At 43.1% G+C, this 22,994-nt stretch overlaps 1 protein-coding gene across 7 annotated transcripts in view; it reads right to left on the bottom strand.

Moving 5' to 3' along the window:
* Window positions 1-22,994, bottom strand: part of Acad10 (acyl-CoA dehydrogenase family member 10) — a 47,860-nt gene that overhangs the window by 9,948 nt on the left and 14,918 nt on the right. For all 7 annotated transcript variants that reach the window (XM_047561734.1, XM_047561737.1, XM_047561735.1 and 4 more), the window contains 8 exons: window positions 21,900-22,058; window positions 20,806-20,965; window positions 19,175-19,316; window positions 13,615-13,683; window positions 11,333-11,514; window positions 9,629-9,779; window positions 6,470-6,615; window positions 5,193-5,366 (listed from right to left, as the gene is read on the bottom strand). In XM_047561734.1, the coding sequence (XP_047417690.1) occupies window positions 5,193-5,366; window positions 6,470-6,615; window positions 9,629-9,779; window positions 11,333-11,514; window positions 13,615-13,683; window positions 19,175-19,316; window positions 20,806-20,965; window positions 21,900-22,058 (1,183 nt within the window). The remainder of the gene's footprint in view (window positions 1-5,192; window positions 5,367-6,469; window positions 6,616-9,628; window positions 9,780-11,332; window positions 11,515-13,614; window positions 13,684-19,174; window positions 19,317-20,805; window positions 20,966-21,899; window positions 22,059-22,994) is intronic.

The raw sequence follows: 22,994 nt of genomic DNA on the forward strand, positions 1-22,994 counted from the left end.
GATAAGCAAACAATACATAAAGGGAAAATGAATTGAATGCAGTTTGACCAAACTGGGTAGAAGCAGTGGGGACTGTTTCTCTCTGGTTTACAGTAGTGTTTACAAATTTAATTTTAATTTAAATTTTAAATTTTTTTTTTTTTTTTTTTTTTTTTTTGGTACCAGAGATTGAATCCAAGGGTGCTTAACCACTCGGCCACATCCCCAGCACTTTATTTTTTATTTTGAGACAGGGTCTCACTGGGTTGCTTACAACCTTGCTAAATTGCTGTGGCTGGCATAGAACCTGTGATCCTCCCGCCTCAGCCTCCTGAGTCACGGACTGCAGGTATGCATGCCAGTGCCCGGTTCAGAAGAGTTTACAGTTTATAGAAACAAAAGTCAGGAGATGTAAGTATGCAGATTTAGCAAAGTTGTGCTAGCAGGAGAACATGTCAATTTCAGCTTCCTTGTGCCCACCAAGTCAGGGGTAAATCTTTTAGTTTCCTCAATATGAGGAAATTCAGGAGCTAGAACAACTCAGAACTTTTAATTTCAGAGAGGCTGTTTTTCGCTGGTAATAACTTAAGCTCACCCAATTCCCAAAGCAACTCAACAGTTTGAATCTGTGCTTTGGGAACAGGACACCAAGTTTTAGAGGAGGCAGTGGCTTGCTCAAGTTTTAAGTTAGTGGACTGGGAACCAAAAGGGGAACTCGGGTCTGCCATCCCCTGCTCCTTACCTCTTTTTTCCCTAAAGAAACTAAATTCAATCAATAGCAATCTCCCTAGCCACTTTTGCTGCAGCAGCAGGTCATAAGAGATCCTGCGTTCCGTGTCCCTGCTAGGGCCTGCCAGCGTGTCACGGCTGACTGCAGGAATGGCTGGTTCCAGGCAGCCCTTTGCCTGGATCAACAATGAGTGCCAGCACCTCAGAGCTCACTCCTTTTTTAACACGCACATCAACACTTTTCTTAAGGAAGTGGAAATTTGTAAAAATGAAGGCACAATGTACACGTGCCTCCTTAGCACACAACTCTGCCTTGTGATGAATCCCCAGTGGGGTGACCGCCACTACCACCCAGAAACAGGAAACTTCCATCCCCCTAAGCTTCCCCAGTGTCCCTGCACCACTCCTCCTGCCCCCTGCCCTCTAGTCTCTTCTAGGACATCACAGGAGGACACACTTGGCTCCTCCACTCAGCGCCACGTGAGGCCCACCCTGCTGCTGTATGTACGCTGTGAGCTTTTTTTTCTTCCTTTTTTAAAATAACTAGCTGTCCTAGCTTATTATGAGCATTCCATGTCCTCAAAAGACTGTTTCCTCATTCCCTTTGTCTCAACAAATGGATCTTCACAGAGGCCTATTTTCTTTTGGCTTCTGACAGTCAACAGGTTGCTCTAAAAAGAACCACTTCCTGGAAGGTTTGGTGTTCACTGTCCTCCCCAGTGGAGCGCATGGCCCACTGGGCCCCACAGGTGCTTGCTGAGCCCCTGCTGGGGTGGACATAAGCCCTGGGGGTCAGTCAGTAAGCAGCAGCCCCTTCTCTGAGCTGCAGGCCCACAGGAAGGACCCACAGGCACACAACGAGTCTCTCCTCTCCACTCAGCCTGACAGGTCACACTGTAGGGAAAGATGCTCCCCTCGGTCCACTGTTACTGAAGATGATTTTCATTTTATATTAGAGCACAAAGTGCATTCTCAAGGTCAAGTGCATGCCTCAAGATCTGCTGCATTGTCAGGGGGAGGCATTTGAGCCGGGGGTGACTGAGGCCATGGCTTCTGGGACATCCCAAATGTAGTCCCAGTAGAAGAAACCACATCACTGGCAGCCACCTAAGATGCCATCGTGAACACTTTTTCCTTTCTAGATTTTTAGCAGATATCTAGAAGAAACCCAAACCTCTGTACCTACTTATTAAGGAAGGAGGGTGACATGTGGGTGGGCTATGTAGACTGAGCCTTATGTAGACTGGCCACAAGGTTCTCCTGTCCTTTAACCTAATTATGATCTGATATCTCCAGGAAATGAGAGGGGGAGGGAGAGAGGGAGGGAGAAGGGAAAGTGGGAAGGAGGGAGGAACTGAGAGAGTATGCCTTTGAAATAAATACTTCTTCCCCAAACTCTTAATTTTCCATCCCATATCTCAACTGTTCAAACAAACAAATATGACTTTAACAAATAATTACAGAAGACAAATGTACAGAAATGATACCTGTGTTCACTTAGTTGGGATTCCCCTCAACTGAATGATTTTACACCATTCTTTCAAAAAATGGATTTCACTGGCTTTGTGTGGGAAACTAAGCTACTTCCTCAGCGTGTGGGTTGCTTCCCAGTGGGAGGGAAGGGAGAGCATGATTAGGCTCAGAGGGCTAGAGGCCTAGAAGGACAGTCATCTACTGTGGGGTGGCAGACAAGCAGGTTAGTGGTTCATCATGACGCCAAGGAGAGGGCCACACACATGGACCATCCCAGGTGACAAGAGGATTGTGACCCACTGCCCAGGAGGTCCAGCGGCCTTGGACAATGTCCAGGCTGTGCTTGGCTTTGCGCCCAAGAAAGTCAACCGTGCGAATCTCCTCAATCCCCGGTTCCAGTCGCGATCCCTGGTTCCAGTCGCTGGGACTGAAGCCATGCCCATGGCTCACAGGAACTTAGCAACATGGCAAAGGGCTTCTGATGGGCAGCTTGAGGCCAAGACAGTGGGAGACTCTAAAATTTTCTTTTCTTATTTTTTTTTTCACTTCATGAAGTCATTTATTTTGGATTGGTGGTGGCATAATTAAACCTCTTTAAAGTCTTCAGTTTAATCTGAGGCTCATGACTTTTCTCTAATATGGAGGGCAAGATTTTTTATCTGAAAAGGTCCTTGTTGCACTTATTTTTGCGGTGCTGGGGATCGCATGTGAGGCAAGCACTCTACCATCTGGGCTATATCCCCAGTCCTCTTTTTTTTTTTTTTTTTTTTTTTTTTTTTTTTTTAGCAATACTGAGGATCAAACCCAGGGTTTCTTGCATGCTAGACAAGTGCTCTACCACTGAGCTACATCCCTAGTCCTTTTTTTTTTGAAAGGCTGTTCTCCAATCTGTGATCCTGCTTCATCCTCCTGAGTAGCTGGAATGATAGGCATGTACTGCCATGCCCAGCTAACACAGGGAATTCTTTACGGGCAAAATCTATGCAGTTACTCCCAAGGCCCTGGAGCAGAGTCAGAGAAAACCTGGCAGTTGGCAAGGAAATGTCAACAGGGGATCCTGAGAATTCAGCAGTTCTGTTTCAGGAAATGTTTCTGGTTAGCTCTTAATGAAAAAAACAAAATAAAAATGGGGAGCAGTGCTTAGACTCATTTCCAAACAAGAAAAAAGTATTATTTCTAAGGATCCCTGCCTATAAGACCCTACTTCTCAGATCAGGGACGATAAACTAGAAACTCTGGGTACTGACCTTTCCCTGAACAGATTTGCCCATGACTTTGGACAGCCTGGCACAGAGCTGGCACACAGTAGAGGCTCAGAGAGTTGTGAATGGATGAATAACTTGTCACTTGCTCTTCCACAACTGCCCCTCTCAGAAGACTCTGGCAGCCTGGCTGAGAGCAACGTGCTGCCAGCAGCTTGGCACTGCCCAGGAAGCAGAGAACTCACCTACTACTAGCAAACCTGCTGATAGGTTACTTTTTTCCTGACTTTTGTTTTTGATTTTTGAGAAATTTAAAAGATAGACAAGAGTACAGAGACGAGTATAAGGGACCAGGAAGGACCTCTCTCACCTTCAACCATGTCAACATCTAGACAATCTGGTTCATTCCCTCCCAGCCCCAACCCCACTGCCCTGGATTTTTCTGAAGTAAATCCCAAACATTGAATTATTTCATCTATGACTATTTCACTTACATAAGAAGACAAAGACTTTAAAAAACACACACAATATGCTGGGCACAGTGGTGCACCTCTGTAATCCCAGCAGCTCAAGAGGCTGAGGCAGGAGGATGACGAGTTCAAAGCCAGCCTCAGCAAAAGTGAGGCACTAAGCAACTCAGTGAGACCCTGTCTCTAAATAAAATACAAAATAGGACTGGGATGGGGCTCATTGGTCAGGTGTCCCCAAGTTCAATCCCTGGTACCCCCCAAAAAAGGAAAAAAACATACACAATACCATCATATACTTCGAATATGCTTTAACTAGGCCAGGTGCCGTGGTGTGCACCTGTAGTCCCAAGTACTTGGGAGCCTGAGGCAGAAGCATCTCTCTCTTTTTTTTTTTTTTTTTGCGGTACTGGGGATCGAACTCAGGGCCTTGTGGTTGCAAGGCAAGCACTCTACCAGCTGAGCTATCTCCCTAGCCCCAGAAGCATCTCTTGAGCCCAAGAGTTTGGGGCCACTGGAAAAGTAAAATCTAAACCAGGCACAGTGGCACACTCCTGTAATCTCAGTGACTTAAGAGGCTGAGGCTGAGGCAGGAGGATCACAAATTCCAAGCCAGTCTCAGCAACGTAGTAAGGCCCTTAGCAACCGGGTGAGAACCTGTCTCAAAGTAAAAAATAAAAAAGGCCTAGGCAATCCTGGTACCAAAAATAAAATAAATTAATAACAATAGTAATAAAATAAAACCTAAGAGCTGGGAGGGTAGCTTAGAGGTGTAGGCTTCACCTAGCACATGCAAGGCCCTGATTTGATCAACAGCAATGAAAAAAAAGAAAGAAAAAAAAGGGTGAGAAAGAGGAAGAAAATAAAAAATATATAATAAATTTATATTAGAGTCAAGATTAAAGAAAATGTTAGCCAGGCAAGGTACTGCACACCTGTAATCCCAGCAGCTTGAGAGGCTGAGGCAAGAGGACTGCAAGTTCAAAGCCAGCCTCAGCAACTTAGTAAGACCCTAACTTAGCCCTGTTTCAAAATTGGAAAAAAAAAAACAAAAACAAAAAACAAAGGAAGGGTGGGGATGTAGCTTAGTGGTTAAGTGCTCTTGGGTTTAGTCCCTGGTACCAAACAAATCAGAATATTTTAAATTATATATATATTTATTTATTTATTTATTTATATATATAAATTAATATATGTATATAATTATATATAATTATTATATATATATTTTTAATGATGAATGATTGAATTAACTGAATCCTACTGAATTCTGATCAAACTGGTCCCCGCAAAGCCTCTGTAGTCAGGGAAGAGCGGTGTTGGCTGAGACTCTTTCCATTACCTGTGAGCGACCGCTTGTAGACCCCCTGCAGGATTGCTGCCACACGGAAGAAGGAGAAGGCCATGTAGAAGTTCCAGCAGTCCACAGGAGGGGTCCCCGTGTGACGACAGTACATGCTGAAGTACTCCTCTGCAGTGGGGATTCCTAGTCTAGTCAAATCGCAGCCTCTGACACCTGCGGTGAAAGGTTCCTGGGCAGTCAGAGCCTGCGCTCCCCTGCGGAAGCCAGGCTTTACCCTGAAAATCAGTCTCTCCAAAAGTAGTACCACAACTAGCTCAAGGGGTCGCCCAAGACTTCAATGGCTCTTCCTTCCCTGGAAATCCAGGCAGGGAGTTAATGGGCTCTTGAAGGTTTCAGATTAAATTAGCAGAAAGGGAAGAAATGTGACCTCTAATTCCACTGGGACCACAGTTCACGGTGGACGCGTATTATTCTCAACCATCACTTGACTGAAAGTGGCATTGGAAGAGCACTCACACCAATGATGGAACAGACAATTGCAACAAGTTAAGAACTTCACTGATTTGTGTGATTTGTGATATATTGGTGATTTAGAAGCATGCAATATATTCTATGCTTGGGCTTGGTAGGGCTTGGTCCTAGGAGTATAACATATATAAGCAAATATGTTACTACAGAGATGTTCCCTGCCTTTTTGTGGGGATGAGGTTGCAGGGAGGAAATATTTTTAAAAATCGGAAACATTAAGTAGCCCAATAGGAAATTAAATCAAATGTCTTGTTAATTCTATTTGATAAAATCCAAAGCTGTCAGAGAAATACTTAATGACATGAAAACATGTCCAAAGTTTCCACTTAAGTGAAAAAACAGGTCCATCAGATGTGGTGCAACGCCTATAATCCCAGTGACAGGAGGCTGAGGTAGGAGGATGGCAAATTTGGGGCCAACCTCAGCAACTTAACAAGACTGTGTCTCAAAAAAATTAATAAGTGAATTAAAAAGTAAGGGCTGGGGATGTAGCTCAGGGGTAGAGTACCCCTGGGTTCAATCCCTAGTATTGAAAAAAAAAAGTCAGTGGAATTCAGCTGTATGAAACATGAGAGGTGCTCTGTGGGTGTACCTGTCACTTAACATGCACCCTGCACTCATTCTGCCCCAAATGTGATAGGAATGCATTCCTGTGGTGTTTTCTACCCAAGCCACCAGGTCCACACTTAGATGCTGCAGCCTGATGGGATGCCTCAACCAATGTGGCTCCCAAAACACCTGGGGTATGCAGCTGGCCCACCCCATCTGCCCACAGCTGCACGTCCTACCTCTCAGCATGGGGAAACTGGGCGGCAAATAGTGAGTCAGGCAGCTGTAGGCCACGTCAGCAAGGGGGTCGCCTAAGGTAGAAAGCTCCCAGTCAAGGACAGCAAGCACCTCCGCCTTATCTGGATGAAACAACAGGTTGTCGAGCCTGAAAAGCCACAGACGGGATGGAGAGACAGCCTGAGATCCCTGACCGGGTGCATTCTGGGCCAGGGGAAGCCCAGGCTCGTTCCCACCCTCCCTGTTCTTTTTGTGTCAAGCTGGGGTCGCCCCAGTCCTGTGGCTTCCAGAATGGAAGCGGGTCTGCCAATTCCTTCCCCAGTTCCCCCTGCAGAGAGCAGAGCAGGGCCTGAATCCTGCCACTGAAGGCCAGTGCTCCGGCCAGGCAGCCCTCTCCATGCAGCCACCCTCTCTGGCTTCTGGTAATTACGTCCTCTCTGTGATGGTTCTAAAACAGGCCTGCAAATTCTTTGACATTTCTGTCACAAAAGGTGGTCTAATTTTTGATCCCTTGAAGCATCTGGCTTTTAACAAATATAAAGTGGGGAGAAGTAAGCCTGAGGGACTCCTGGGGCTAGGCCAGGGCTGAAAATGTGTTATGGCTTCCTCTCAGCCCCAACTCTTAGGACACACAGCTTTGGATGCCCAAACTGCCAGATGTGAAGTCCAGCTACCAGGAACCACCGGCCTGGGGTGAAACCGCAGGGACAGAGAGCAGCCCGAGGAGCCCAGCACGAAGGTCAACCTGCAGATGGTTCCAGGCCCTGCTGAGAGCCATGCCAGTCAAAATAAGTTGTCCCATACCCAGACCAAAGACGAGTGAGCACACCAACTCCCAGTACCATTTCCAGTGCCCGGCTTTGGGGCAGTGTGTATGCCATAGCAACAGCGGCAGACCCGGGTGGCAAGGGCTCTGCACTGCTGCTGGCCTGGGTTCCAGGCTGTTTGGCGGTTCTTCTCCATGCGGCACCTATTAAGATTCTTCAAGTGGCCTGAATCCTCTGGCTTCCTGCCAGGGCTCTATGTATGCTTTATTTAGAAGATAAAGTAATTACCAAACATGTGCCCCACTTCCAGAGTTAACAGATGTCATCTCTACTTCTTTGTTGTATTTCCTTCAAATTTTTAAACCATGATACATGAGTCCTCCCTCCCTTAGCTCCCCACTGTCCTCAAAGATAACTGTCATCTTGAAGCTGGCATGCATTAATTTCAGATATTTTAATACTTCTCTTAGCTTTGCCTGCACCTGTAAGCCACACATAGCATTCTTTCCAGCCTTTTAGTTTGCATGGGGTATCACACTGTATATATTTTTTCTACCCAGCATTATCTTCTTGAGATTTACTTTTGATGATTTACGTATGATTACTTAAATTAGTTTATTTCCTGAACTATAACATACCACCTAACCATGGTTTATCATGTGTTACAATCACAAGCATGAGCAAAAATCATGATTTTGCTGAGTCTCCTGTGCACAGGTGCAAATGCTCCTCTAGAAGAATTACAGCTTGTGGTCTATCTCGTCTTCTACGCTACTGGCTATTTTCAAAGTATTTGCACCAGCTTATGCTCCCACCTCCACTTGTTCTGAGCAAGAAATGTTCTTCCATCTACCAACACATGGAAATAGCTTTGAGTGTAATGTTCATTGGTAAGTGTAAGCATGCGCTCTGAAATCAGAGGATGCCTTTCTGAAAATGTCATCATAAATGACCCTTGTACTTCACTACAGCTAAGGGAGGTGATTCTCAGACCACCATTGGATGTCTCCTGCCTGCTGTTGTACTTAAATCATATTTGTGTGGGCTGCGGTTGTGGCTCAGGGGTACAGCACTTGCCTAGCATGTGTAAGGTGCTGGGCTTAACCCTCAGCACCACATTAAAAAATGAACAAATAAAACAAAGTCATTAAAAAAAATAAATCAACCACATTTGTGAACATTTGAGGTGCAAAGAAAGGTAAAGGCAAGTACCATAGCGCAGTTATCTGCTACTCTTCCCCACCAAAAGAAATGGGTTGCATCATTGGCAAGAGGTATACTGAAGGGCGAGGTGCCACTTGCTATCCCAACTGGAGGAAGAAGATAGAAAAGGGGGTCAAAAACAACTCAGTTCAAGTTCAAGACAGTATAAGGAAATTACTTGGATCAGTCCATCAGAGACCCATGCAAGAGCTTACTCCTATGGATGACCCTGTCATGTAGACAAACCTCAACTTCCAGTCAGTTCCAGGGGGATCACCAAGGGTGGCTAAAGGAAGGAGTCAAAAGTAAATGACATGGTTCAGCAGGCCAAGGAAGGCCAATCTGACATGGAAAGTGAAGCAATTGTCTTTTAGCCTGACAATCTAGCCTTGTTCAATAACAGGCACAAATAGGCTGGGGGTGTGGCTCAGGGGTAAAGGTCATGCGTAGTATGAATAAAGCCCTGAGTCTGATCCCAAAAAAATAAAAAAAATAAGAGGTGCAACTTCTCAGGAAGGGAAAGAAAACTACCAAACAGATCAGGGGCCCAAAAAGATGTATATCAAAAGCAGGCTTTCAGGTGCTACTGGGAAACAAAACACTGGAAAACTACCCAAGTGCCTCAAGGGCTGTGTTGGCAGCTGAGGTGGTAAGACAAAGCTAGACACGCAGCCAGATACAAGGCACACTTGACTTCCAGTGCTAGGCAGGCGACAGGCGTGGTGTGCACCCCAGGGCACCACGTTCATTCCCTTCCCTTCCTCATCCTCCCTGCCCAAGAGAATGTTCATCCCACCTCATGGGAGGCAAGAGGAACACTTGCTCGGCTTGACCTTCCAACAGTGGTTCTCCTCCCAAAGTGAGCTGCCCTCTCAGGGCTCATGGGACAACGTATGCAGGCATTTTTGTGTGGCTACAACTTGGTGGGGAGGTGCTACTGGCGTCTAGTGAGGAGAAGCCAGGGATGATGTTTGCTATCCAACAGTGCAGCACAGCCCCCATGGTAAAGGATTGTTCAACCCAAAATGTCACAGTGCGAGGCTGAGAAACCTTGCCTCAAAAGGGAGGAACTCTGTAATGGGAATGGTTACCATCTACAGACTGGGGCAAGACCAGCTTCGGCTCCCGCTTCCAGTGCCCTGTCCATCATTTTTCACATCTAATATTCACACCCGTGGCAGTGGTACCTACCTGAAGTCCCCATGCACCACTGTGGTCTTCTGTTGCCTGGGAAGATGGAGAGGCAGCCACTGGATGAGCCTCTCCATCGCTGGGATGGTGCTGGTTTCTGCAGCTCGGTACTGCTTAGTCCAGGTTTGCACCTGGCGAGGAAGATAGTCCCCTGAGGGGAAGAAAATTAGAGCGTGGTGTGCCATTTCAACAACCTCCAAAGGTTTTGAAAATTGCCAGTGCAGTGAATTCCTGAGAAATGCTCTGTGGCCATGACATGTCTCTGAACACTGGACTGGAGAATTTCCCATGTGACGCTCCTGCTGGCTCTACATGGAAACCACCAGTCATTTTGGCTGGTTCAAGGTAGTCTGGGCACTATTCCCAGCCTCATGGCCTCCAAACCTGATCCCCAGCCCTTTTTGAGGTCCTGTGAGCTTCCTAATAGCCTTTAATAGATCCCTTTGTGTTAAATGACAGTGGGTGGGTGACTAAAGAGCAGAAACTCCAGAGTCAGACTGTCAGGATCTAAATCTCAGGTCTGCCATCCACAAGTTGTGTGATCTCAGGACCGTTCTTAACCTCTCTAGACCTTACTTTCCTTATCTTGAGATGGTCCTCTGAGAGTTTTTGGGAAGATAAAATATATAAGTCCCGTGGATATAGTGCCTGAGATCTGAAATACTGAGGCAAGGAGATCACTTCAACCTATGAGTTCAAGGCCAGCCTAGGCAATACAGCAAGACCCCACCTCAAAAGGGAAAAAAAAACTGGAGAAAAAGAAAAAAAAAAACTTGATAATATCAAATACTGGCAAGGATAAGAAGAAACTGGAATTTTCACCCATTTAAAAAAAGAGCAGAAACAAAATATACAAATGTAACATCTTGGCATAATGACATTTAAAAAATCTATCCCTGGGGCTGGGGAGATAGCTCAGTCAGTAGAGTGCCTGCCTTGGGAGCACAAGGCCCTGGGTTCCATCCCCAGCACCGCAAGAAAAAAAAAAAATCTATCCCTGTTAAAAAGATTAAGTAAGGAAATGGGTGAAAAAGAGAATATGTTGGCTATGGGGGCACACACCTGCAATCCCAGATACTCAGAGGGCAGGAAGATCACAAGTGAGAAACCAGCCTGGGTAATTTAGTGAGATTCTGTCTCAAAATAAGAAATAAGCTGGGCGTGGTGGTGCACACCTATAATCCCACAAGCTCAGAGGCTGAGGCAGGAGGATTGCAAGTTCAAAGCCAGGCTCAGCAACTTAGTGAGGTTCTAAGTAACTCAGCAAGACCCTGTCTCCAAACAAAATATTTTTTAAAAAGACTGAGGATGTGGCTCAGGGGTTAAGTGTCCCTGGGTGCACTCCCTGATACGAAAAAGAAAAAATAAAAAGTAGCTGGGAGGCTGGGGTTGTGACTCAGTGGTATAGCACTTGCCTAGCACATGCTGAATCCTCAGCACCACATAAAAATAAAGAAATAAATAAAAGTATTGTGTCCATCTACAACTAAAAATAAAAAATACAAAAAAAAAAAAAAAAGGAGCTGGTTTGGTGGCACTGGGGATGTGGCTCAGTGGTACAGCACTTGCCTCACATGCACAAGGCTGGTCTGCATCCCCAGCACTGCAAACAAAAAAAGATGAACCTAAACTTTAAAGTCCTCCCTATGTTTAGCAAACACTTGGTTGTTAATGAACCATCCAGACCCAAGTGGCTCTGCTCACCTTGCTTCCCGTAGTCGTCCAGGCCTGCAGCATGGAGGTCCACGCTGTGAATTTTGCACAGGACTCTGTTCATGGCAGTGTATATGGCTCGCCTCTGGGTGGGCTCCAAGCCTGGCAGAGAGGGGTCTTTGTAGATGAGGCCTGGGCAGTACTCCATCAGATAGAAGGGAGTGCCGATGACACTGAGAGGGACACAGATGAGGAGCTTCAGGGAACCAGTGCATGATGAGGTGCGCTGTCAGTCACAGCGCTGCTCCTACTGTTCCTGTGCACACATGGGATGTGGGATGCTGGGGGAGAGCTCAGACCCCAAACACTGGACATACAGGACATTTTCTTTTCCTTTTGCACCTAAGTACAGGTGTTAGAAGTAACTCTTCCCAGACATACCCACGTGCACACACACATGTGCACACACACCTGTTATTACAGCTTAGCCAGCAATGCTGTTTCTTTTAGGCCCATCTGTAGACGTCATTGGAATGGGCTTAAATGTGATAAGACATCAAGCAGCATGGTTGAGAGAGGGAGCTTTGGGGTCATAAAGAACCAGGCTTAGGGTTGGAGTTGCAGCTCAGTGGTAGAGCATGTGTGAGGCACTGGGTTCCATCCTTTAACAGTAAATAAATAAATTAAATAAAGGTATTGTGTCCATCTACAACTAAAACAATAAAATAAAATAAAATAGAAACAGACTTCAGTCCTACTTCCGTACTTTACTAATAATGTGACCCTGAGAGTCTTTTTAAACCTCTCTGAGTTTTATCGTTGCTAATAAATAAACATATTCACTTCCAAGGGTGGTTGGAAAGCCTGTAATCCCAGCAACTCAGGAGGATTGCAAGTCCAAAGCCAGCCTCAGCAACCTAGTGAGACTCTGTCTCAAAGTTAAAATAAAAATGTAGCTCAGTAGTAAGGTGCCCCTGGGTTAAATACCCAGGAGCACACACATACAAAGGTAGTTCTAATAACTAAAGGAACAAATACACAGTGTCCTGTGTGGTATCTGGGTCCTGTGAAGGATCACTGTGTATCCCTTCTTATTATTGATGCTATTTTTACCATTATTTGGTGGTCTGAATGGCACATATACTGCCTCACAGTATTGAAATAACCCACTGATATGTCATTAAGCCATTTGTTAATCATTATTAAAAATTAGTTTACTACTCTAAAAAGTAATTTTGAAAATTCCATCATTTTAAGTGTTTGTTCTAATTTGAGAAACTCACAAAAGATCTCCATGGGATAACTAAGGAAATTTAAACATAGGCTAGATATATAATATTAAAGTACAGTCAGCTCTCTAGACCTATGGGTTTTGCATAAATGGAAGCAACCAACTCTGATCAAAATTATTTGGGAAAAAAACTGTGCATCTATACTGAGTATGTAGAGACTTTTTCCTGGTCACCACTCCCTAGACAATACAGTGTAACAACTGTTTACATAGCCCTGATGTAGTGTGCCATGTAAACAGTTGGCTGCTATGTAAAATGACATATTATGAATAACCTCAGCTGAGTTCAAGTATACAGAAGGTGTGTGCAGGTCATATGTAAATACTACGCCATTCCAACAAGGGGCTTGAGCATCCTCAGGGCACTGTGGAACCAGCCCTTCCTGGAAGATTCCTCTGTTCATTATCTTAACTCTGATAATAGTGCTATGTTTAAAAAGGAAGCATCTTTATTCTTAAGAGATGCATACTATCTGAAACTTACTTCAAAAGGTTCAGACCAAAAAACCATTCCATATATACACATACAAATAAAAAAACATATACACGTGCATATACACAGATATACCACCACACAGAGAGCAAGGGTGGAAAATTTTAACAACGTTTTAATCTAGATGAAGTACGAACAGGTGCTCATTATTTTTTCTCCTCTTAAATTTTCTGTATTTTTCAAATTTTTTATAATATAAAAGTTGAGACAAAAGAAAGAGATTCAAAAAGCATGTTATAAAGCAGATTTAAACAGACCGGAAAGACCACAATGAAAATTTAATAAGAAAGAACAACATAAAACAAGGTGGATATATATCTTTTAAAAGCTAAAAAAAGCTATTTGCTACCAATCCCCATAAGAGCAGGCATGTCTTTTTCTTTCAGGATAACTTAAAGATCTAGACTTCCGAGGGAGTCTGCTGTATAGTCTCTTTCCTCTCTGACCCAAACTTTATTTGTATTTCAGAGACTGGCATCTGAGTCAGTAAATGGGCTTTTTCTCCTGAAGTTTGAATTTGCAATGGCAAAAAATACATTTGAACTTTACCTTGAATCTTCACAGAGGTCAAGAACTCTGGGGACTGGCACTCCGGCATTTGCAAGGGCTTTCATTACCCTGCAGAACAAATAAAAATGAACATACCTGCTGGCTGAACTAATGAGATTTTCCTGAAATTACTTTTCTGATTTAAGAATCAGTATGTTGGGGATGGGGTGTGGCTCAGTGGTACAGCACTTGCGTAGCATGTGTGACATCCTGGGTTCAATCCCAGAACTACACACAAACACACAAAGATACAAGCATAAACTAAAATGGAATTCTAAAAAATATTCAAATGAACCAAAAGTAAATAAGAAGACCAAAACAAAGAAAACAGGTGGAATGAACAGAAACCGAATAGTGAATTGTAGACCTAAATCAACCATATCAACAATTACCTTAAATTAATAGGATAAACACCACAATAAAAAGACAGAAGTTATCCAGGTGAACAGAAAAGCATGACCTAACTATATGAGGTCCACAGGACATGCTTTAAATGTACAACATAGATAGGTCAGAAACAAAATTATGGAAAGGGAAGTACTGTGTAACTGGTAAACACAAGAAGACTGGCATACTTTAATATCAGACAAAGTCGATTTTAAGACAAGAGAATTACCAAGGCGGAACACTTCAGAAAGATACATCAGGAAGACATTATGGCCCTAAGTGCATGCGTGCCTAACAGAGCTTCAAACACATAAAGTGAAAGTGGACAAACCCACACAGTTGAGATTTAACACCCGTCTGTCAATAATCCGAGAACACAACAAAGACAGGTGTATCTAAAGACAGATCTAGAAACTATCCACAAACTTGCCCTGATTGGCATTTCTAGAATATTTGTTCAGCAATTGCAGAACATGTATTATTTTCATGTGCTGGTCTGTAAAATAAATCTCAATAAGTTTCAATAAAAATTGAAATCTTACAGGGTATTTCTCACGCTTCAGTGGAATAAAACTAGAACTTAATATACTATATCTAGATAAAAATACATATTGTGAAATGAATAATTTGTATATAACCCATAGGTCATAGAAGAAATAACAAGGGATATCAGAAAACATTTCAACTGGAATAATAATAATAATAGATCAAGTATGTAAGATGTAGCTAATGAAGTACTTAGAAATAACTTTAAATGTTTTTAATAGAAAAGAAGGAAGATTTTAAATAAATGATCTAAGAGTATACTTTAAGAAGGTAAAAATAGGGGTGGGGTTGTGGCTCAGTGGTAGAGCACTTGCCTGGCATGTGTGAGGCTCTGGCTTTGATCCTCAGTACCACATATAAATAAGTAAACTAAATAAAATAAGGTCCATCAACCCCCACCCCCAACAAAAAAGAAGATAAAAATAAACCAAGAGTAAGTAGCTATAAAGGAATAAAGAGAAGAAATAAAATGGAATAAAAAAGAGACAACAAAAAATTAACAAAACTAAATGCAAGTTATTTGAAAATATCAACACAATTGATAAATATCTAGCTAGATTGATCTGAATGAGAGATAATACAAATTACTAATCAATATCAGGAATGATAAAGAGGGGATAGCACCACAGATTCTATACACATTAAAAGGATAATAAAGGAACATTATGAGTAATAAATATGATAGCTTTAGATAAAATGAAGAAATTCCTTAGAAATTATAACTTTTCAAAACTAAAAAAAGATGAAATAAGATATACGAATAGCTCTATATTTATTGACTTAATATTCAAAAACCTTCTCCAAAACTCCTAGCCCAAAAGGTTCTACTGGTGAATTCTGTAAAACATAAGGATGAAGAATTTTTAATTTTAAAAGAATAATAATTACCCATAGTCTCACCTCCAAGTGGCTGCTGTTACTGCCTAACTGGTACCCTATACCCTTTTATGTTCTGGTACTCTTTCCTTTGGGAAATGCCCTCCCTAGTCTCAGTTCACATGGTCTAAGTGAGACTGACCCAAACCCTGGTTCTAGAGATGGGCAGAAGAGCAAGATATGACCGTCTAGTCAATGCATCTCCTGGTCACAGAATAGTCCAGGGATAGACCTATGACCCCAAATGGACCAATGAATCAACCTCAGGAGACATCAGGAACATACACTAGGGTTATCAAGGAAAGAAGAAACAGAAATGGAGAGAGAGGGGGAATGCATGGGTCCTGGTGCCATTATTTGAACCCCTGGATCCAGTATGCCTGAGAGATTTAAATCATGAAGTAAAACATTTTTCTATATCATCCTCCCTGTCTTTGTTTTTTTAATGCTTAAGTTAGGCTTGGTGGTTCTGTACAAGTGAAGAATACTAACAAGCTACCCAAATATGACCAGGGTTAACATTTTTAAGTGTTCATTTCCAGTATTTTTTCGTATGCATGTCTTTAAAAAATACGACACATGTATCTATCTTTATTCTCCTAACTTTTGTCACATACATTTTTCTATTATTATAAGCATATTTAACTGGGTATAATAATAGCATAATCACTAATATTATGGAGCCAGGTATGATGGCACACACCTATAATCCCAGCTACTCAGGAGGATGAGGCAGGAGGATCGAAATTCAAGGCCAGCCTCAGCAACTTAGCAAGACTCTCAGTCACTCAGTGAGACTCTGTCTCAAATCAAAAAGTAAAAAGGACTGGGGATGTAGGTCAGTGGTAAAATGCACTGGGTTCAATCCCCAGCATAATAATACATAATTTTTTTTTTTTTTTTTTTGCTGTGCTGGGGTACATAAAATTTTTTTAAAGATTGGGCTATGGAATCCCAGTGCCTAGCTGTGCAGGCAGACTCCACCACTCTTCTACCAGTTTGTGCCCTAGGTGTGCTGTTTACCTCTCTAGGTCTCATTCTTCTCAGCTATCAAATGGGGATCATGACAGCATCAAACCAGAGTTGTGAGAATGTTTTCAGTTAACACATTCCAAGCATTGCTTATAGTACCTGGCAAGTAATGAACTTTCAGCAAATGTCAGCTACTCCGATTACTGTCGTAGAAAAAAGTAGATATACTGAAGTTTGCATAATCATTTCCTGATTATTGTACCCTGAGAGTAGTTCCAAATTTTTATTATTATAAATAATACTTAGCGAGGATATTCATGCACAAAGATTTTTTCTATTTAGAATTAGTCATGTAGGTACCAAGAATTGAAATTATTAAATCTTGAAGTATGAATACTCTGAGGCTTTTAATGAATTGTGTCATATTATTTTCTGGAAGAGTTCAAATCTACATTTGGCATTTTATAAGCAGGTACTGTGTTGTTTCATCTTGAAATACAGTTTATTTTTAACACAATGCAAATTCCATGCATGTCTGGATTTTTGTTTTTTAAAGTACTGGGTATTGAACTCAGGGGTACTAAACCACTGAGCCACAATCTCAGCCCTTTTCATTTTTTATTTTGAGACAAGGTCTCACTGAGTTGCTTACACACCTGCTATTACATGGGCACATCTACATAAATGCTCAGAAAGTGCCCCCGCTTTTCTCCTCTGAGGAACCACTAAGGTTTCATAATCATTGGTCAGCGGTCCTCACAACACTTGGACAAGTCAGATTCGAAGAACTCAAAAGTCAAGAGGAGAGATGGAAAATAACCAGGAGGAGGAAGGAGGGCCAAGAGCTGACATCGCATTCTTCTTGATGACTCTGGGACTCTCCTTTTATGGAACATAACAGGCTGCTAGTGAGAAGGAAGAGGAGGAGGAAGGGAACCTTCCAGGTGAGTCTGGAGCTCATTCATGGCTTTGTATTCATTCTCTAAAAGATCTGGAGCTAGATTTTTTTCAAACTTGTATGTTTAAATGGTCCTCTTTGCAAACAATCTATTTTACTGGGAATGGGTTATAATATCTTTATTCTTATAAACATTTAAAAAAATTTTTTAGATGTTGATGGACCTTTATTTTATTCATTTATTTATATGTGGTGCTGAGAATTGAACCCAGTGCCTCACACATGATAGACAAGAGCTCTACCACTGAGTCACAACCCCAGTCACTATGTTATAAACATTTTATACTAGAAAACTTCAAACATATACAAAACTAGAGCACTGTGGCTGGGCACAGTGGCTGTAATCCCAGCAACTCAGGAGGCCAAGGCAGGAGGACCACAAGTTTGAGGCCAACGTTAGCAACTTAGCAAGACCCTATCTCAAAATAAAAATTAAAAACAAGAGGACTGAGGATGAAGCTAAGTGGTAAAACACCCCTGGATTCAATCCCCAGTACAAAAAAAAAAAAAAAAAAAGAGAGGTATTTGTATAATGAACTACCATGTACCCATCATTCAGCTCCAATGGTTATCAACTCATGGTCATGCTTGTTTTGCTATAGCCCCACTAATGTTCTGTTTTGATTTTTTTCCCCTGGTACTAAGGATTAAACCCAGGGGTGTTCTACCACTGAGCCACTGAGTCTTTTTTTTTTTTTTGTGAGACAGGGTCTCATTAAGTTGCAGAGGCTGGTCTCAAACTTGTGGTCCTCCTGCTTCAGTCTCCCAAGTAACTGAAATTACTTACAGGTATATACCACCACACTCAGCTTAAAGTACTGATTTTAAGACTAAAGGTCTTGAGTGGGGTGTAATGGTGCATGCCTGTAATCCCAGTGGCTCAGGAGGCTGAGGCAGGAGGATCAAAAGCTCAAGGTCAGCCTCAGCAATTTAGCAATACACTGTCACTAAATAAAATTTTAAAAAAAGGGCCAGGGATGTGACTCAGTGGTCAGTGGTGAAGTACCCTTGGATTCAATCTCCAGCATCAGGAAAAAAAAAAAAAAAAAAAAAAAAAGAAAGAACGAAAGAAAAAGAAAAAAGAGACAGACTAAAGGTCTGAAAATTTTTAATCTTTACTTAAATGTCCTTAAACCAGGCAGGGCAGTACACATTCATAATTCCAGCAACCCAGGAGGCTGAGACAGGAGGATCACAAGTTCAAGGCGAGCCTCAGCAACTTAGTGGGGCCCTAAGCAACTTAGTAAGACCTTGTCTCAAAATTAAAAATTAAAAAAAAAAAAGTTTTTTGAAGAGCTGGGGATGGAGCTCAGTAGTAAAACACCCAAGGATCAAATCTCCAGTACAAAAAAAAAAGGTCTTAGGACAGGACTGGGATGTAGAGAGTTTGTCTAGCATGCACAAAGCCCTGGGTTCAATTCTCAGCATCACAAAAATTGTAAAGGGCAAGACTAATAATGTATCTCAACCCTGCCCTTTTTTCTTCTAGAGGTTCTAAAAGAATGTCGCCACCTACAGATTTGGGTATAGAAAAGAAAAGACAAACTTATAAATAAAATTAGGTACTCAGGAGGCTGAGGCAAGAGGATCACTTGTGCTCAGGAATTAAGAACCACCAGGGCAACACAGTGCCTCAAAACAAAAACAAAACAAATAAAATTGGATAACATGTCCCTATTTGAAATAATATGGAGATTCATAACAGCAGTTGTAAATGTCTCAGGGTTCTTATGGAAGCTAACCTGTATCTTAGGGCTGAACTTGTCCATAGTACAACCAGGTGGACAGGCACTACCCCCACCCTAGCCCCTGAGAGTTTACCTGAACTCCCTCTCTACTGCATGGGCAGATGGAAGGAGAGACCCTGGGGGCTTCTTCCTCAGAACCAACTCATGACTGGACAGCCTGATGTAGTAAGTTGGGTTTGACTGCCCATGATCAAACTGAAGGAGTTCCAATGGGCCTGTAAGTTAGAAAACAAAGAACATTCTAACTGGATCTGGAGCCCAGTTCTGGACAGATATTGTTTTTTGTTGTTGTTGTTGTTGTTTGTTTTTTGTTTTTTTGGTGCTGGGGTAGGAGTACTTTACCACTGGGTTACATTCCCAGCCCTTTTTAATTTTTTTATTTTTGAGATAGGAGCTCACTAAGTTGCTGAGGACCTTGCTAAATTGCTGAGGCTGGCCTTGAACTTGCCATCCTTCTGCCTCCGTCTCCCAAGCTCCTGGGATGACAGGTGCACATGTCTGGCTCAAATATTCCTTCTAAAAAGTTCTGAATTTGGGATCCCGAATATCCTCTCTGAGATGCAGGACAAGAAAAGCACCTCCCCCTGGGTGCCACAGCAACTCAGTCCCTGGCTCACCCTATCAGTAGGGTTCCAGAATCGCAGGCCACTAGTGTGGCAAAGGCCACTCACTTGACACCACAATCTTTTCTCACTTTGTACGGGTGTCCAGTTCTCTCCTCCTTGCCAATCTCCTGCCCCGTGAACAAAAGCACTTTAGTTCTGTTTATCAACCACAAGCACAGTCATGGCAACCCATCTGGCAAAAGGAATGCTTTAGGCCTGAGAAGGAAAGTGCCCTTGTGCGTCCCTTGCCTGTACTTGGCCGAACCATGTCTGACTCTGATGTGACAGCTGAAAGGATCCAGGCAGAGGTCTTCACCTTGAGCTAAAGCTGCTTTCCCCACCCCACCAGGTGAATTCTGTGGCTCCCTCACAGCCTCTAGGTAGAAGTGAACCGAATTAGCCCTCAGCTTGACAGCAAGATGGACCTCTGGATGTGGATTCCTTTCACTTGGTCAGGACAGTGGGCAAGCACGGGCGTTGCCCTGAGTTAGTTGGCCTGGTCATGACAGGCCCTTCAGCATTGTGGAAACACTACTCAGAATCCAATCACTGACATAATGTGGAACTCCAGAAATAAAACCTTTTCTGAGGATCAAGTGGGTGAGGCAAAATTTTATCACCAAGTGGAAATTTCTTCAAAAGCCCATGAGGCTTCTGTTTTCCTGAAGGTGAAATGTGAAGATCAAGAGACAGGCCTTTGAAGAGGGGGAGATAACTTGCCACGTTTTCAAATTGTGCAACTTTTAAGTCACCTTCAGGAAACAGGCTGTTGTTTAAAAAAATTAGCAACAGTAACCCCCCTGCGCATATATGTACTAGCCAAGCTCAGGCTCCTTGCTGGCTGCTGGCAGGCAAATGCTGCCAGGTGACTCTCAGGTGGATGACAAGGGCACAAATGCACTTCTGCAGAGCCATACAAAAGGAGGTCAAGGCTTCGACCCAAGCAAAACTGAAAGCATCACTTGGATACGCCAGGCCAGCTGGCTGTTTCCTCTCCACATGGCTTCTGGGTTGCTGGCCTGTTCTTCGAGGTTTGAAAGTGAGAGCCAGACTAAGCCCAGTCTTGAACAGAGTCGCCCAAACACAAAACTTTCCATACCTGTGGTCTGGGTCCCCAGCAAGCCCTTGAGGTACTTCTCCAAAGCATCTTTTGGAATTTCCATGGTCTTCCTCACAGGACGAGTATTGGGAATACCCACGTGCAGAGGAAACCCCAGGAGAGCTTCCAACTCCTTCACGGCAGCCTCTGGGTCATCAACCTGGTTTCAGAGAGAATAGCCACCATGTGTCACCATCAACCCTGCCTCTTCTCTGTCCCCTCTGAGGGTAGTTCTTCAGAGGGAAATAAATATCCAAGGAGTTCTCCAAGGAAGGATATTAGAGCCAGGACATTCAGTTAACAGGAACCAGAATGAGTTTCCTCTTCCATTTAATTTCTAACCACCTATATTTAATATTTTTCTTTTTTATTTCATTTTCTTTCTTTCTTCTTTCTTTTTTTTGTTTGTTTTTGTGTGTGGGTTGGAAATTGAAATTGGGGTACTCAACTACTGAGCTACAACTACAAGCCCTTTTTAAAATTTCTTATTTTGAGATAAGGTCCAACCAAGTTGCCAAGTCTGGCTTCAAACTTGAGATCCTCTGGTCTCAGCTCCTGAGTCTCTGGGCCTACAGGAGTGCACCACCATGTCCAGCTCTACCTTCATGAAGCGTGCTGCTGAGTTCACAGCATACTTTGTCACTGCGGACAGAAGACTATGGCTGCAGCATCTGCTGTGTCCCCTGTGTCAGTTTCATAATGAAAATTAAATGCAGAAAGTTGGTCTAGCCTCCCCTCCTGCCATATGGCTTCTGTGCTTCACTTTAATGACTCATGCAACTGGTAGCTGCAACTTCCCCACCTAGAAAAATCACTCAGACAGTAGGAACACCACCCCAGACGTCCTAGCTTGCCCTGCACTTCCTTCACAGCTCTGTGCTCAATCCATCTTCCTTTTACACATCTGCCTTGCTCCCTGCTGACAATACAAGCAGCTAGTCACATCGATTACATAACTGATTTTAAAAATGATGACTATGGAAACAAGGAGGAACTGCCATAGAGAGCTACAACTGCAAGTGTTAAAAGATGGCATAAAATGCTTCTACTAATTCTTGGTGCATGGCAGGGGGTCAAAAAATAATGATGCTTACCTTAATGGTGCGAATACCAAGGCTGGAAGCTGCTTCTAGATTTTGCCCCAGATCATCAAGAAAGATGGACTCAGAGGGCTGCAGGCCGAGGCGTGCCAAGCACAGGTGGTATATCCTGGGGTCTGGTTTGCAGACACCTTCCAGGCAGGATTCCACCACCTGACGGGGAGACCGGAGGGAGGAATGGCCCTTAAGGTACAACTCCCACAAGCACGCTGGCATATTTTTTGAGAAAGAGCAGAAGCAGGACAGCTGAGATGCATTAGAACAACTTAAGAGTGTTAGGATATTAAAATGACATTGCCTTGGTAAGTCAAGTAATTGTGAAATACTGGGTTACAACCTGGGAGCCAAACTCAGGAAACCGAAGTTCTTCAGACACTGTGGCCTTTACAACCAAATGGGCTTCGTTTAATCATCAGTAAAATGTGAACAGCCATCTTACCTATCTTAGTGGTTATTATGAAACTTAAGTGAGTTCCAAAATGACAGGGCACTTGCTAATGTCATATATTATGGTTACACAGAGCATTTCACAATCTCACCCCAAGTATATTTTACCCAAAGTACTGGAGACCTTGTGACAGAAGAAAATCATGACCAGAATCCAAAGTCCCTCATCACATCTCAGGGTTTCTCACCCCAAATGCACAGCAGAATCTTTTGTGGAACTTTTCATTAAAAAAAACATACCAAGGTCCTACCAAGACACACCCAACAGCAATATTCAGGGAAAAGGACCTGTGTCTTTACAAACTCACAGGCCATGCTGATGGGTAGGCAGAGTTGAAAATCTTTAATCTCACTGGTCCAATGAAGGGTAGGAATACACAGAGAAATAGACAAGAGGCAGGGAACATGCCACCTTCTAGAGTCAAACCAAAATATCTCTTCCAAGAATGGAAAGAAACAGAAAGGGGCTCTACTGGTAAAATGTACAATACTCCAATTATCAGAGAAATTTCCTCCAGTGTGTTCTAGAGCTTACCATGATTCTCACGGTATTTGGTGAGATGCTTCCCCTTGGCACTGATTGGGTTATACATGGAGAATGGGCCACAAGGAAGGATTCTCCTGATCCATCACAACTCTGGA

Source organism: Sciurus carolinensis, chromosome 8 (assembly GCF_902686445.1).
Source record: "Sciurus carolinensis chromosome 8, mSciCar1.2, whole genome shotgun sequence".
In the NCBI taxonomy this organism is placed as follows: Eukaryota; Metazoa; Chordata; class Mammalia; order Rodentia; family Sciuridae; genus Sciurus; species Sciurus carolinensis.